Genomic DNA, 15,516 nt, shown 5'->3' with positions numbered 1-15,516 from the left:
TAATAATAATAATAATAATAATAATAATAATAATAATAATAATAATAATCTGATCCACACAATATAGAACTTGACAATCTAATAAGCAAGACAAGAGTATCATTTTCCAAATATGAAGAATGGAGCAGATAATCTACTTATAGTCCATATTTATGTTATTTGGGGGGCGAAAAGAGAATAAGTAGAATATGGAAGATTTTTTCATTTCATTTTTTAGGGTAAGACCAAGGCCTTTAAAAAATTAAGTGTGATGGATGGTTGAGTAATATCTTACCAATTTCCTAGTGAATTTGAGCTTGCTTTCATTAAAAAGCAAGTGCGTAAAGTGAGAAATGAAGGGGGATATACAAGAATGTTTGATGATGAAAAGCTACAGAGTTTACATGCAAACTTTTTCTATGGGCTCCCTAGCAGCCAGGGAAAGAGAGAAAATGTAGATTTACATAGTCCTCACTTTTCAGTAGTGAAAGCATATCCAAACATTAGGAGAAATAACTTTACCTTGGAGAGAAATTGTGAGAAGGGATCCGGAAGTAAGCAAGTAAACTGTCCCAGGAGTTCCATGTTCCTTAGCTTCACCTGTCATGAACTGAATTCAAACTTCCATCTTAATGCCTTTCCTAGACAGGTCAAAAGACACTCGAGGTAATTCCTTTACATCACAAAAGTGAGCCCATATGGGAAAAAATAAAAATAAAAAGCCTACCTGATTCCTCAAGTAGAAAAGTAGTCTTCCTATTAAGATCGTTTATCAGTTGAGCATCTCTTTACCTTCTTTTTCACTCAGCCCACCCACCCTGCTTCTGTCCCTTTTGTTTAGGCTCCAGAAAATAAAAGGAATAAATGACTTCCTGGCAGCAGAAATGGAAGGACTCTCTCCCAGCCCCCCTGCACCCCCCCCCCCCCACACACACACACTTGGGGTTGAGTCCAGACCAATCATCTTGCTGGTGACCTAGCTCTCAGGAAGAAAAGCAGCTTTGATAGACAGGGATTGCTGATTTCTATGGTAGGAATATTCCATCCATGGCCAGTTTAAGCCACCAAGGTGGCATCAGTGAATGCGAAGCTGGGAAGAGAGCTCCCCATTGGTTTAGTGATTCGCAAGGCCAGATGTAATTCTCAATGTTTACCACAGCATTGACAGAAAAGGCATGCTTGTCAGCACCAGAGGAAAGGAATCCAAGTGACAGACAGCAAGAGAAGGTAGGTTTATCATTTATGCGTAGCTCCAAGCTGACAGAAACTGTTCCATGAGGACACAGAACATTAGGAGAGAGAGAAAGAAGAAGCAAAAAGGTGAGAGAGAGAGAGGCTGCTGTGAGACCCTACTCTCTTACTTCTCAGTCTTGGGGAAAGGAAAAGTTAGAAACCATGCTTGTATACTGTGACCTCTATCCCCTTTGAAACCACCTCTAGAAAATAGCCCTGTAATAGGCACTCAGCCGTGAGATCAGCATTTACAGAAGGATCAAGGAAGGAGTGGTTGGAGGCGAGGAAAGGGGCTTTGCTCGTTCTTCTGGAGGCCAATAACATAGTCTCAACTGTTAGAATTCAATTAGAAGTTAATGAGTTACTTAAAAATATAACATATATATATATAGCCTTTCTTTAAAATTTAATGTATAAGGTATTTAATAAAAATTAAATGAACTGAGATCATTTTGTTTTTCAATAAAGTGGAATGATCAGATCCATGGTTCTGTGGATCTCAGCCCATTTAAAGTACAAAATCACTTAACTCTAATGCCTTATTTAGAGCAAAGCCCTACAGAGGGACCCGTAAACCTAAGTCCAGAATCTCCCTGGCGGGATCCTGCACTGGGTTTCTTTGTACTCCCATCTCCGCTCCTGATGTCCTCCTGGTCCATTTCCTTCTGCATCCCCATGCCTGGCAACGCTCAAGGCACTTCCCCAGAAAGACTGACTGGAAGCACCTCGCTTAGCTCACGTGGGGGGCTTGAAATCCTCTCAGGGCCCAACTTCCCAGTTCTCCTGAGGCTATCTGAAAACATGCAGTTTAGGCAATGAAAGAAATGGGCAGGTCGCAGATGAGGACACATGTAAAAAACTAAAATAACTCTCATGTCATTTGTAGAATGGAGATACAGTCTCTGTATCGGTGTTTCCTTAAAGTACACGAGCAGGTTCAAAAGCTGTAATGAAATAGAGATATTTTCCTTCCATAAAGCAATTTCTCAAAATATTCCCATCTTGTTTTTATTATTGTTTTTAATGGAAGGGCTCTAAAGCCAGCACTCTCGTTGTATGATACAACCACATCCACATCCCAGAAGCTGGACGCCATGTCCTACGCATCTGTGAATAGCTCAGGTCTTCCTCCCTTTATAAAACGAGAGTGTTAGGGAAGTCAGGAACTCGCTAACAGAATCACATGGGAACTTTCCCAACCTCCTCATGTCTGCTTCCGAAAAATTCCTAAATTCCTGGAAGTGGGTTATGCCAGAATCTCCTGGCTTGACATTGTCTGTGTGGAAAACTATGGACATCCCTGCCTGCCACAGACCCTGTTGGAAACTTATCAGAAGGGAAGCAGTGAGCAAAAAACAGGTGTAGTTTGACAAAGCCCCATCATAATTCTAACACGCCCTTCCTTCCTCCTTGAGGACTCCCTCAGTCTTTACCACCTGGAGCCTAAAGTGGCTACCACACAACACATTATGAACAATTACTTGGCCGGGTGCGGTGGCTCAAGCCTGTAATCTCAGCACTTTGGGAGGCCGAGACGGGCAGATCACGAGGTCAGCAGATCGAGACCATCCTGGCTAACACGGTGAAACCCCGTCTCTACTAAAAAATACAAAAAACTAGCCGGGCGAGGTGGTGGCGCCTGTAGTCCCAGCTACTCGGGAGGCTGAGGCAGGAGAATGGCATAAACCCGGGAGGCGGAGCTTGCAGTGAGCTGAGATCCGGCCACCGCACTCCAGCCTGGGTGACAGAGCGAGACTCCGTCTCAAAAAACAAAACAAAACAAAACAAAACAAAAAAATATTACTTGGCAAGTTAATTGAATGAATGAATGAATGAATGAATGAATACCAAATGAAAAGTGACATGGACCTCCTCCAAGAGAAAGTCCTCCTAGTCATCTGCATTTTGTTTTCTCAGAAATAAATTCTAATAGATTGACGGTTCTCTCAGGGTTGGAGGAAACCTCAATGATTCCTCAAGTTTTGCCTACGGTCCCTGCAGAAATCCCCTCCACAGGTTTCCTGCTGAGAAATTGTTCAACTTCTGGAGAGGGACCATCTACCTCCAAAGAAATTCTTCTTCTAATGGAGAGTTAGAACTATGAGGCAGGTCTGCTGAGTTTTATTTGGCCTATGTTGTTCTGTGAAGCCACTGGAACATTCTGGGAACAATTTTCCCTGCCAGCTGGTCAGAATGTCAGCTCGCTTGTTTCTTAGACCTTTCCTCATGTGAACCAGCTTTGAATCTTATATTTCTTCCTGTGGCTCAGCCATTGGTCAACATCCCTGAACGTTCTGCTTGGCTTATGCTGAAAATGAGATGGGTGCATGATCTCTAAACACACAATATTTTTTGGCAAGCAGTAGAAAAGACGAAGCAGCAAGGGGCATGCCAGGCTGTGATTTCAATATGGCTCAGATGAGCCATAAAGAGGATGATCTACAGGCAAATATTGATCCGCTGGATCCCCGTCCTCATGGGATCTCTTCTCTGTTAATGGTAATGTTGCCAAACTTGGAGAGCCAAAGAGCATCAGACGCTAGGCTTGCTTTCTAAACTGCTTTCCATAGCCCGTGTACTGCCTTGAACCTCATTTATGAATTCTAATATTTAGGGAATAGCCTCTAGGTCAGACACTGTGCCCCTAGATATTAGATTTTTAGACAGGATTTAAAAATCTCTGTTTCTGGGCTGGCACGGTGGCTCATGCCTGTAAACCCAGCGTTTTGGGAAACCGAGTCAGGTGGATCACGAGGTCAGGGGTTTGAGACCAGCCTGGCCAACATGGTGAAAACCCGTCTCTACTAAAAATACAAAAATTAGCCAGATGTAGTGGTGTGGGCCTGTAACCCCAGCTACTCAGGAGGCTGAGGCAGGAAAATCGCTTGAAACTGGGATGCGGAAGTTGAAGTGAGCCTAGACTATGCCAATGCACTCCAGCCTGGGCGACAGAGCAATACTCCATCTCAAAAAAAAACAAAACAAAAAAAGAAAAAGAGAAAAAAATCTGTTTCTGCCTTTAAAGGGACTCTAGGAAACTTGAGGGAAAATACATGTAAATATACATTATAATTTAATGATGTAGGTGCTGTTGCTAAGAAAAGAAAGGTTGTTGGAAGGGAGAAAAATAGAGTTAATTGCGCTGGAGGCAGTAAGACTTCAAAGATAGCTGCCATGTATTGAGAACTAAATGCTTTATGTCTTTTTCTCATATGCTACTGGCAGGATTTTTTTTTTAAATTAGGGTCTCCCTTTGTTGGCCAGGCTGGTCTCAAACTCTTGAGGTCAAGCAGTTCTGCCTCAGCCTCCCAAATAGCTTGAACTACAGGTGTGTGCCACACATTCAGCTTGATAGCAGTTTTATTAGGTATGTTTTATAAAACCCCTTTTACAGACGAGAAGAGTGAGGCTGACCCCTCATTCAGCCGTCAATTCATTCATTCAACATATAATAGGCTCTGTTTTAGGCATTCGGAATGTATCGATGTCCTCTGGAAGCGTACATTATAGTGGAGGATACAGTCTGGTTTTTTTGCACACTTACTAATATGTAAAACATAACATGTAATTTCAGGTAATTATATGCACTAGAATGAAACATGGCGGGATGAGGAGATGAAGAGAATCTGAATTGAGAGTCAGGGTAGTATTTTAAGTAGCATTGTTAGGGAAAGCCCAGTAAGGAGGTGCTATTTGAACAGAGAAAGAATGAAATTCATTCACAAGGGAATACCCTTGTTTCATTCAGGGACTGAGCGAGTAACCCATACAAAGTTGTGGGGGAATGAGTTCCAGGTGGAGGGAACAGCAAAGCACAAAGTCTCAGCTGGATTCAATCCAGGTCTATCTGATCCCACATTTCTCAACCATTAGGCTTGACTGTCAGATCTGGCTCTCAGAGGCTGAGTAGACATTTATGAACCGAAGAATGTGGGAAGAGCATTCAAAGTAGAGACAGGGAGAGGGAAGGGAGGACCAACTTTGGCGTCCTAAGTTCTGACACTTTGCTTAACACCAGATCATTGCCCCAGATTGTGTAAAAGAGTCCTGAGTACTGAAAGGGTTTGAGTTATGGGCTCTTTCCGGTGTGAGGTGTAGGGACTTAAGAAGTCGAAGAGCATGATGGGCTGTTTCCCCTCTCTGATTCCCAACATCCTGGAACCTCAGTGTTTTCATGGCATGAAGTTAGAACCCTTGGTTTGAGTCCTCTGTGTACTTTGCAAACTACAGTTGTACTTGGAAAAAATATGGCTAAGAAGTTAGATAAACTTGGGCTCAGCTCTCTGTTATACCCCAGTGAGACCGAAGATCTCTCAGGTAGATCCTCCCCATTGATCCTTTCTGAGGCAGATTTGTGAAGTGGAGTCATAGACCATTGTGATTTGTGATTTAGAGTCATAGACCATGCTACAAAGCCTACCTCTTTCTGGCGTTGTGATCCTGGAAAAGTTTCTTGCTTTATCTGAACTCGAGTTTTTATTACAATAGGTGCTAATATGAAATCTCATGGGAATAATGTGATGATTGAAGGAGTTAATGCATATAAAAGGCTAAGTGCAGTTTCTGACACTGTCAACTCTGTTTAAAAGTTACATTGTAGGCCGGGTGTGGTGGCTTATGCCTGTAATCCCAGCACTTTGGGAGGCTGAGGCGGGTAGATCGCCTGAGGTCGGGAGTTCAAGACAAGCCTGACCAACATGGAGAAACCCTGTCTGTACTAAAAATACAGAATTAGCCGGGTGTGATGGCGCATGCCTGTAATCCCAGCTACTCATGAGGCTGAGGCAGGAAAACTGCTTGAACCTGGGAGGCAGAGGTTGCGGTGAACTGAGATCATGCCATTGCACTCCAGCCTGGCAACAAGAGTGAAACTCCATCTCAAAAAAAAAAAGTTACATTGTCGTGATTAATACTAGATGTGTGCACGTTTGGCTACATGCCACACTGAGTAATTTTTTCCATTGCCAAAATAGGGATATTAGCCCTTTCCTTTGGACTATTGTGAGGATCAAATGAATCTTTTGTAAAAACTTTGTTAATGGTAAAATAGTATAGAAATATGCATTCCTGTTGTAATGCACATATGCATTACACCTTGTGTATAATGTACACATTTATCAAGTGTTAGCCATGAAGGCCATATCTTCGAGTTCATTTGCTCATTCATTTATGTATTCATTCAGTTCTTATACTAAGGGCCTGTCCTAGGTGCTGGAGGTACCAAAGTAAGATAGATATGACTTCTAACATCAAGGGCAGTCTAGAACGTCTGACAAGTCTAGGAACATCTGCATGGCTGTGTCCTTTCCGCTGCCTTTAGTATATAATAAAATTATTTTAAAAGTAACTCAAAATGAAAGTGTCTTTCCAACTTTTTTTTTGAGTTGTACTACACTTAAGATATATTTGTATCAAGGACTACAACTCTGTCCATCATGCACTGACTTTCATTTCAAAAATAGTAGTTTAGAATTAGGTTTCAAAAGAACTTGCACGTTATTTTTTAAATCAAAGTCACAAAATCTCCAAAGAGTAGAAAAATGACTTCTGTTTAGTTTGGTCTGTAGTCACTTATCACTGAACTTGTAGCTATGACACTAATGGATGCTCAATCTCCTGCAGAAGGTTGGTGTGTGGGCCTAACACCATTGAGGTGGAAATCCAACCCATATGGAAGCTGCTTGTTAAACAGGTAACTGTTTTCTTTTTTCTTTTTTTTGAAAAAATAAATTTCTGCCCCTTACTTCTTACTTCCTAGAAGGAACACATAAATACTTTGATGTGAATGATGTCTTGTTTCATGCAACTTCTTTTTGTTACTGCTTATTTTAAACTCAGGTGTACTTTAAAATTCCTTTCCAGTGTGAGACAGATTCCAGCTTCATAATCTCCTGTTTGTTTTTTTTGCTCTCTGAAGTTTGGATGGTGGTGGTGGTGGTGGTGGTAGGGGGGCATGGTTAGTCCACTGGGTTGCTATAACAAAATGTCATGCACTGGGTGGTTTAAACAACAAACATTTATTTTCCCACAGTTTTAGAGGCTGGGAAGTCCAAGATCAAGGTGTCTGCATATTCGGTTCCTGGTGAGGACCCGTTTCTGGGCCTGCAGAGTATTGCGTTCTTTGTGTCTTCACATGGTGGAGAGAGAGCTCTGGTCTCTTCCTCTTCTCACCAGGACACTAATTCCATCGCGGAACCTCTACCTTCATGACCGCATCTAAACCTAATTACCTCCCAAGGGGCCCACCTCCCAATACCATCACATTGGAGGTTAGGGCTTCAACCTATGAATACAGGGGGGACACAAATGTTCAGTCCACAGCATGAGGCAATGTTATTATTTCTATAATTTTTGAAGATTTGAAATGTATTCTTTTGGTCTTTTTCAAATGGCTTTATTATTTTCATTTTCTTGAGAGTAAGTTCTCCCTTTGTTAGTGTTTTATTTTTAGCAATAATATTTTCCTTGTGTACTTGGATTTTTTTTTGACGCTTCCCTTAGGTGGGACACTTTCCTCATCAGTTTTTCTCTTTCTCTCTGTGCTTTCTGTGCTTCTTTGATGGCTTTGTTTGCCTCCAGTTGGCCCCTATGTGGTCCCTGAAGGTTTGGGCACTTGTCTTTCAGGGATTTGTCACATGCATGTCCTTAGCCAGCTTGAAGCCTGGCCCAGTTCACAGTTGTACCATGGGTTCTCTTCTCTCTCATTCCACCCTTGGGTGGAAAGCCCTCATTGATTATGACTTTGCTCAACCTCTGTTCTGGAACAGGAAGCCCGTGGCTACCCTTGTTTTCCACCATAAGCCTCATTTCTATCCTCTGCCACCTGAGGAACACGTTCTGTCTCTATTCCTCTGAGAAAGGAGCTCCTAGATTTTGCTGTCTAGTCTTTGTCTGGAACCTATGAATCTGATGATGTGAGTCCCCACTCAGTGCTGCATGTTTCCAGTCTATTTCTAACCCATAAAGATGGCCATTTTGTTTTGGAGCATGGACATATCTTTTTAATATTAAAAAAAATTTACCATTATTCTGTGTCTGGAGCAGAAAACAGGTTGCTTTTTTTAGCTTTATTTTTTTAGACTAGTTTTCAGTTCACAGCAAAATTTGGTGGAACATACAAAGATTTCCCATATACATCCTGCCTCGACATATGTATAGCTTCCCTAACTATCAAAAAGTAGGCAGCTTTTTAAACTTCAAGTACATTTTCAAATTGCCAGATATTCTCCAGGGGTCAATGTGTTCTATTTTGAAAGTAGTGCTAGTTTTTTCTGGCACCTCTTTACTAGCCCTTTAGTAGAAAGAAAAAAAACAAGTACAACTATTTCTTTACATTTGGTTTCAAAAGAATATTAGAGAACCGAATTAATTAGGATAGTGTTGTTTCTTCTGTAACAAGTATTTCACCAGTTTTCTACTGGATTTGTTTAACTTCAAGGTCATATTATCATTTGTACATAACCTACAATTAAAGCATTTTATAATAAACAAACAAAAAAGCTATAATTTGTAGGTAAAGCAGTGGGGATTGAAATAATAAGAAATATTAAGGAACAAAATCTTTTTTAATGGACAAAATATATCAAATCCTTAAGATACAACGTACTAACTTATTTACTATGTGTCAGTTCACTTTTAAGACTAAATTAGAATTGTATTTAGTACATAAGGAAATTACAGAAAACAGAGGTAAGGGAGATTAGCACTGGTTTTAACCAATATTTCATCTAATTCACAATGATTAGAAAAAACAGTTTCTCAGAAAAATAATCCTTGCTTTGCTCTGACGGGCTCTTCAATCCACTTTCTGCATGTATATCCTGTGACTTTTCTCTGGCTTCTCAGGTTTGCCCTCTCTGCTCTCACTATTAGCATGAGTTAGCAGGACCCAAATGGGAAAAATTGAGGGAACAAGGAAAGTTGAAGGTATTCTCATGAGACCAAAAATATACATGTGTGACTGACCAGCTTTCAGGTTGGTAATAATTTCTGCTCATGATTTGCCCTGCAGCCTGGGGGAAGACATTTCTCTCCAGTCTTCCTCCTTGTTCAAGAGAAGGACTTGACTGACTCTCATATGACCTTGCTAAGACCTGTGGCATGAAAGACGCTATTTTTAAATGACCTGAAAAGAAAAGTAGAATCTTTCATTTTCATTACACAACTTGACTAAATCTGCAGCATGTGATTATGTGAAAAATAAAACTGCAATTAAACGGTTCCAAATGGAAGTACATTTTTAAAAGAGACTGAATCACGTACCTCCCCCATTATGAGTAAATCTGTTTAAGAAGGTGAATTGTTAAATTTTGTTATTGGTAAAATATTTTTGAAATTCAAAATGAATAAGAATGATCAATTTGTGGGCATGGCTCTGAATGCATAAAATAATTTTGCTTCCACCATATCACATTCTATGTGTCTGATATTTTCTCAACCCAAATCAATAGAGATCTAAGTGAATTCTTAAATATTAGAGGTTTGTGCATGTTGTAAAAAAAATGAGAAAAAATTAGCTAATGAAATGACGTCTTCTTGATTACTACTAAGGTTCTGCAAGTGACCCAAATGCCATTTTTGTACCCGCAGGTTTTAAATCCATTCTATGTGTTCCAAGCCTTCACCCTAACTTTGTGGCTGTCTCAAGGTTACATAGAGTACTCTGTGGCCATCATCATTTTGACAGTCATCTCCATTGTCTTAAGCGTGTATGATTTGCGACAGGTAAGCCCTGAAATCACAGCTGGATTCTATTTAGTTTCTAGCTAAAGAAGTAAAGCCCACGGTGTTTCTACTGAGAGCCAGCAGTGCTTTGTCAACCATAAGTCATAAAACAAAAAGTGAGGGCTTACCAAATGTGGGATCACAGAAGGAGGACTTTGGGACTACCAGGGAGAATTAAATGTCTTTGCAAACTCCGATTATCATCTGAAGCCTTCATTGAATGCTTTGTTTAGAAGGACTCTAAGGCTGTATTTGAGTATGGTGGGAAAGAATGCTGTGATGGATGAAAGATGCCAGTCATAGTTTTAGGAGAATGAAGGGGTAGCATCTCAACTGTGTGCACTAATCAAGATATTATACCCCTTAGAACATTTCCATATATTTCCCCGGACTTAAATATTGTATTTGTTCTATAGGTTTCCTATTTAATTGTCTTTGAAAAATTTCAGTCTCCCTCTTAGAAGTCCTTTATAAATGCCTATGTCTTCATTTGATATTTGAATATATCTTTAAGGAAATCCAAAAGAAATACAGAAATTCGTGTGTGGGAGTTAGGGGATGGGTTGTAGAAAAAGTTAGGTTTGATTCTATACTCAGTGAGATAGTGTTTCAGTAAGAGAATTCCCTGACATTTTTGAGCTTCTGACTCAAAATTTTATTTTGATTTTATTAAATCAATTTAATAAAATAAATTGATTTAATAAAATCAATTTTAATTTGATTTTATTAAATCAAAATATCCAGGGTTGGAATCTTCATTTCTAAAAGTTTTATAACTAATGATTGTTATGCATTCTAAAAGCTTAACAATGATTATTATAAGGGAACCCACTGAAGGATAAATTCAAACACCAAGATTCCAGATGTATGTATTTATTTATTAATGCCATCATCATATTTTTCACTCATTTTACTCTATGAAGTGCACATACATATATATACCAGCTTAAATGGAGATGTATGTCTTTATTAATTTTTAAAATTAAAATAGGATTTTACTATGCATATTAATCTGGAACTTTCATTTTTCACTTTATATATAATGGCAATTCACCAAGTAAATAAATAATTATAATTCATGTTTTTAAAATAATACTATACTATTTCATGATAATCATAATTTATTTCACTATTCTGTTACTTGTTGAAAGTAATTTCCCCTCAATCACTTGCCACCACAAATAATGTTGAATTAAAAGTCACTACTACAGTATGAGCATGTTCTTACATATTAGTGTTTGCATTTTTTTAGCATAGCAACCAAAAGCCAGGTTTCTGAATTAAGGCATAAGTATATTTTGAATTTTAATAGATGCTGCTATATTATTTTCCACAAATGAAAGAATTTTTTTAAATCAGAAACATACAAGACTATTTATTTCCCCCAGATTCATCAGTTTCTGGAGTTATATTGATATTTAAAATTTTTTAAATCTAACATATTTAAAAACTAGGTCTCATTGATGTTTTAATGTACATTTTCCTGATTGCTGGTGAGACTAGATACTTTTTTTGTCTAATAGTGTTTTGCATTTTCATTTTATATTAAGGGCCTCTTTATATTCATCATATATGTGAAACAGTTTTACTTTTTAGTCTATTTCTCTAGACTTTGACTTTAGCTATGGATGAAAATTTACGTCGAGTCAAATATATTTCTCTTTTCCTTCATGGTTTATTGTTTTGCTTATAAGATCTCCCCTTCCAAAGTTAGGTAATACCTGTTTTCTAATACTTGTAATTTGCTTATTTAAAAATCCTTCCTGGAATTTGAACATTCAGGTTCTGCATCTTAGCAAAATCTCTACATTCCTTTGTTCAAAACAGTGGCTAATACAGGAACTTTAGACTTGGTGGCGGTGTTGCAAAGGATTTCTTTAAAAAACAGAAAAGGAATTAGAGGACAAACACTAATCTCATTAGCAGCCGTATTTATTAATAAAAGGGTACCTAACCCAACCTGTAAAGCACCTTGTAACACTCCACAAAATGAGCCGGTTTCCTGAAACTGTATATTTGCAATTTAAATCACAAGTACTCATTCATCAACATCTGTTTAGCACTTTACAGGTTACAGTAGGTACCCATATTCATAATGTATGTGTTTGTATGGGACATGGCAAATTATGAAATAAAACACACATGATTTCTGTAGCCTCCTGCTACCTGAAAGGGAGGGGCAGGGGTAATCCAGGAGGTGAAGGGACTTGTTCACACTCACCCAGTAACAGTGGCCATAGACCTTAGCCCCAGGTTTTCTGATTCCAAGTCAGGTACTACACACTGTCCCATTGAGCACAATCTCAAAGTGACTCATGAACTTCCCTGCAGCAGTAGGATTTGGGGAAGGGCTTTGGCAGGATTGAAAGAAGGAACATCTATTGCTATCTCCATATCATTCTATTGAGCTACACTGAAGTTCATTATTTCACTGAATTAAAGACTTAGGTAAACGAACACAGGCTTTGGAAAATTGTAAGAGAGCAAGTGTTTGCAGGAGTAGAATAAGATGTTTTTCTGCATCCATCGTGGCCCCAAATTATGCTACACAAAGAAAGCTTACCTTTCCTAAGCCAAGAAACCCTCCTGCTTCAGTCCCTTTCTAACAAGTTTGGTGCAGGCATGAGTGCAAACCTTGATACTCAACTGTATTTACATTGAACTGTACGTGCATACTGTATTGCTGAGCTCCACGGGTGGCTGCTAGAAATAGCACTGGGAGTATCTGGCCCACAGTGCTTTGCCTTCAGTTATGACAGAGCCAAACTCAAGAGGCACCTGAGTTAATACCCTCATTACTCATCTCTAGAGGAAATCCAGCCACAGCAAACACAAGGACACACAGCAACAGATGCTGAATAATAACAATATGCAAATTCATCTTGGAAACTGATCCTGGTACTGCAGAACAGGGACAGAAGAAACTAAAGGGGGCCTAATGAAAATCAGGCAACGAGCTTTGCAGTCATGGCAAGCACTGCAGCGTTTGCCTTCTCCTAGCTAGTTGGTTGCCATAGAAACCCATGTTTGTAGATTTTCCGAGTACATTAACTCAAAGAGGAGGCTAACATTATCCCACTCCAGTGTTGTTGGGAGAAGTAGAATAATTTGGTTCTAATAAATACATATTTGATAAGGACCTACTATGTGATAGGCTCTAGAGGAATCCACAGATGCATAATATACATAGTGCCTTTCTTCTCTACTGCCCGACTCACGAGGGAGGCCTGACAAGACAGCGGTCAGCTATACTGGAATGTAATCAGTACACTCACACAGGTGGAGAGAGCAGAACAATTAAGTCTTCCTGAGGATTGTAGGGACTTGCGGAGTGGAGGTGACATTTGAGTAGGCCTTTATGTGAAGGATTAGAAAGTTTGCTAGTAGAAAACTGGAGTGGACATTCTAGGGACTAGCTTGAGCAGAGGCATGGAAGCATGACAGGTTACAGAGAATGCTAAGTCTAATAAACCAGCCCAGCTCTACAGCATAATGAGTTTTGGGAATTATAGTCAAGTATTATTAACTCATACTTCACTACTTCCAAATGTGTTGATTATCATCCTCTCATACTAAGCTGAATTTCTCATGGCATTATCTAAATGAGTTTGCAAAGCAAAAAAAAAAAATTAAATCTAGAAGAAGGATTTTTATCTTCTTAAAGGAAAAAATGCTGTTTTTAAGCACTAGAAGAACAGATTCATCAACAGAAAAGGCTTTAGAGTCAGATGAACCTAGGTTTGATTTACTTAGTAAATGATGGTGAAAAAATTACTTTAATATTTTCTACCCCATTTTTTTGGTTTTTACATGTATGTTGGAGGTAACATTTTCATCACAGAATTATTTTGCGAATTAAAAAAATACTATTGTTCAAGTGCCTACAACAATGCCTGGCACATAATAACTGCTTAATGTTTTAAACTATTTAAAAATAATAATGATTTGAGCCATTTTATATACCATGTGTATTTCTTCTATGTTGCCTTGCAAGTTTTAAATAAATCTCTGACATGCAAAATAAATCAATGTTATATCATTTTAGAGCTTGAAGGTATAACTTGAAAGTGATCCAATTCAATGTTGTCTGTTTACAGAGAAAAAGACTAAATTCTAAGGCACAATTTCTTATATACGCATGTTACCTGACTGGTTAGGGGGTATGCCTGACCTACAACTCAGAAATCCTGACTGACCCCAGTGTTCTTTGCCACAGAACCACAGCTGACTTCCCCACTATTACGCATCATTAAAATGCATGCCCCAACCGTTAAGCCTCAGGAAGTCACCTTAGAGCAATGAATGTGCACCAAACAGTACTATCGCTTCCTCCACTCAATTGGTCCAAATTACCAAAGTTTAACTTTTCATGCAAAACTGAAGTATATCATAAATTGTTTCCATATAAATATTAACACTGGGTTCATTATGTTTTCTCAAGGGGAAAGTTGTATAATTATGTGTAATGCTTGTCTTAGCCTAGTGACATTTATCACAGTAAATATCACCAACAGAAGAGATCAAAACAAGGTAACAGCTAAAAGAAAAAAAGTTGTATATGTGAAGTAGGCTAAGGTGAATTAAGAATTGCTGACAGTATTCAAACTCGCTTCTAGTTCGAGGCATCCGAGTCACCGACATCCAAACAGGAAGAGGCAGTACCTTCCAGGGCTGGCCCAGCATGGAACTCTCTCTCTCTCTGATGTTGCCCCAGCCGTCAGTCTGGGGAGCTGTATGGATGAAATCATCCCTCACCTCTGCCTTTCTGTCCCCTGTGTTATCCTATAAGATGCTTTCTCCACTTCTCCAGGCTCCTTCCATTTTCTCCACTTTTCACAGAGTCCTAACTCAATAAACTATCTCAGGCAAGTCTTTCCAGTTAACGTGCTCCCACAACTGTTTTTCCAACAAGTTTCTTATGAATCACTAAACATAGTATTCATGAGCTCTTAGCATAGTACGGAGTACTACACAGAGGGCTCTATAAGAATAAAATCAAAACTTAACCCTGTTATATTCTGTTATAATCTCCCCTTTCTGATGAGCAAAAAGGAGTTAAACAGGCTAAATAACTCATAAGCAACAGCACAAGATTCACAACTGAACAGCATAACTGCCATCTGCAGACTTAACCAAGAAGAAAATCCACAGTTCAAAAAGGAGAGGGTGGCTGTCCCACATGCAATCAAAACACAACCTACACATTCACAGACACGTTCAAGCAGAAAGCCACTTACAGAGAACATTTAGCTTTGTTGTTTTACAGACAGGGAGACAGAGGCATAGAGAGGGAAGTAACCTGCTCACAGTCTCATTCTTCATCATTCTGATTATGCATCTTCAAGAAATGTAGCTTTGGTTTGTTAAAGTGAACTAAATATGGCCCAAGAAGGACTCCGTACTTCTGTATTTGAGTCCTTGTTGACCAACCTTAACCTAACTTAATAGTTAGACAAGATTGAAAACCTGACTTAGGAGTATGTGTCTGTAACAATACCTGAGTCTTGGCCAATCTTCAGCGACTCCTACAGCAGCCATACTTCCACCACTCATACCCTGCTGAGTGCTCAAACTGTTCAA

General features: G+C 39.2%; 1 protein-coding gene across 1 annotated transcript in view; it reads left to right on the top strand.

Moving 5' to 3' along the window:
* Positions 1-15,516, top strand: part of ATP13A5 (ATPase 13A5) — a 113,086-nt gene that overhangs the window by 23,265 nt on the left and 74,305 nt on the right. The window contains exons 6-7 of the mRNA XM_023214755.2: positions 6,835-6,904; positions 9,802-9,936. Of these exons, the coding sequence (XP_023070523.1) occupies positions 6,835-6,904; positions 9,802-9,936 (205 nt within the window). The remainder of the gene's footprint in view (positions 1-6,834; positions 6,905-9,801; positions 9,937-15,516) is intronic.

Source organism: Piliocolobus tephrosceles, chromosome 2 (genome assembly GCF_002776525.5).
Source record: "Piliocolobus tephrosceles isolate RC106 chromosome 2, ASM277652v3, whole genome shotgun sequence".
NCBI classification, from domain to species: Eukaryota; Metazoa; Chordata; class Mammalia; order Primates; family Cercopithecidae; genus Piliocolobus; species Piliocolobus tephrosceles.
This window is presented reverse-complemented; position numbering and strand designations above follow the sequence as displayed.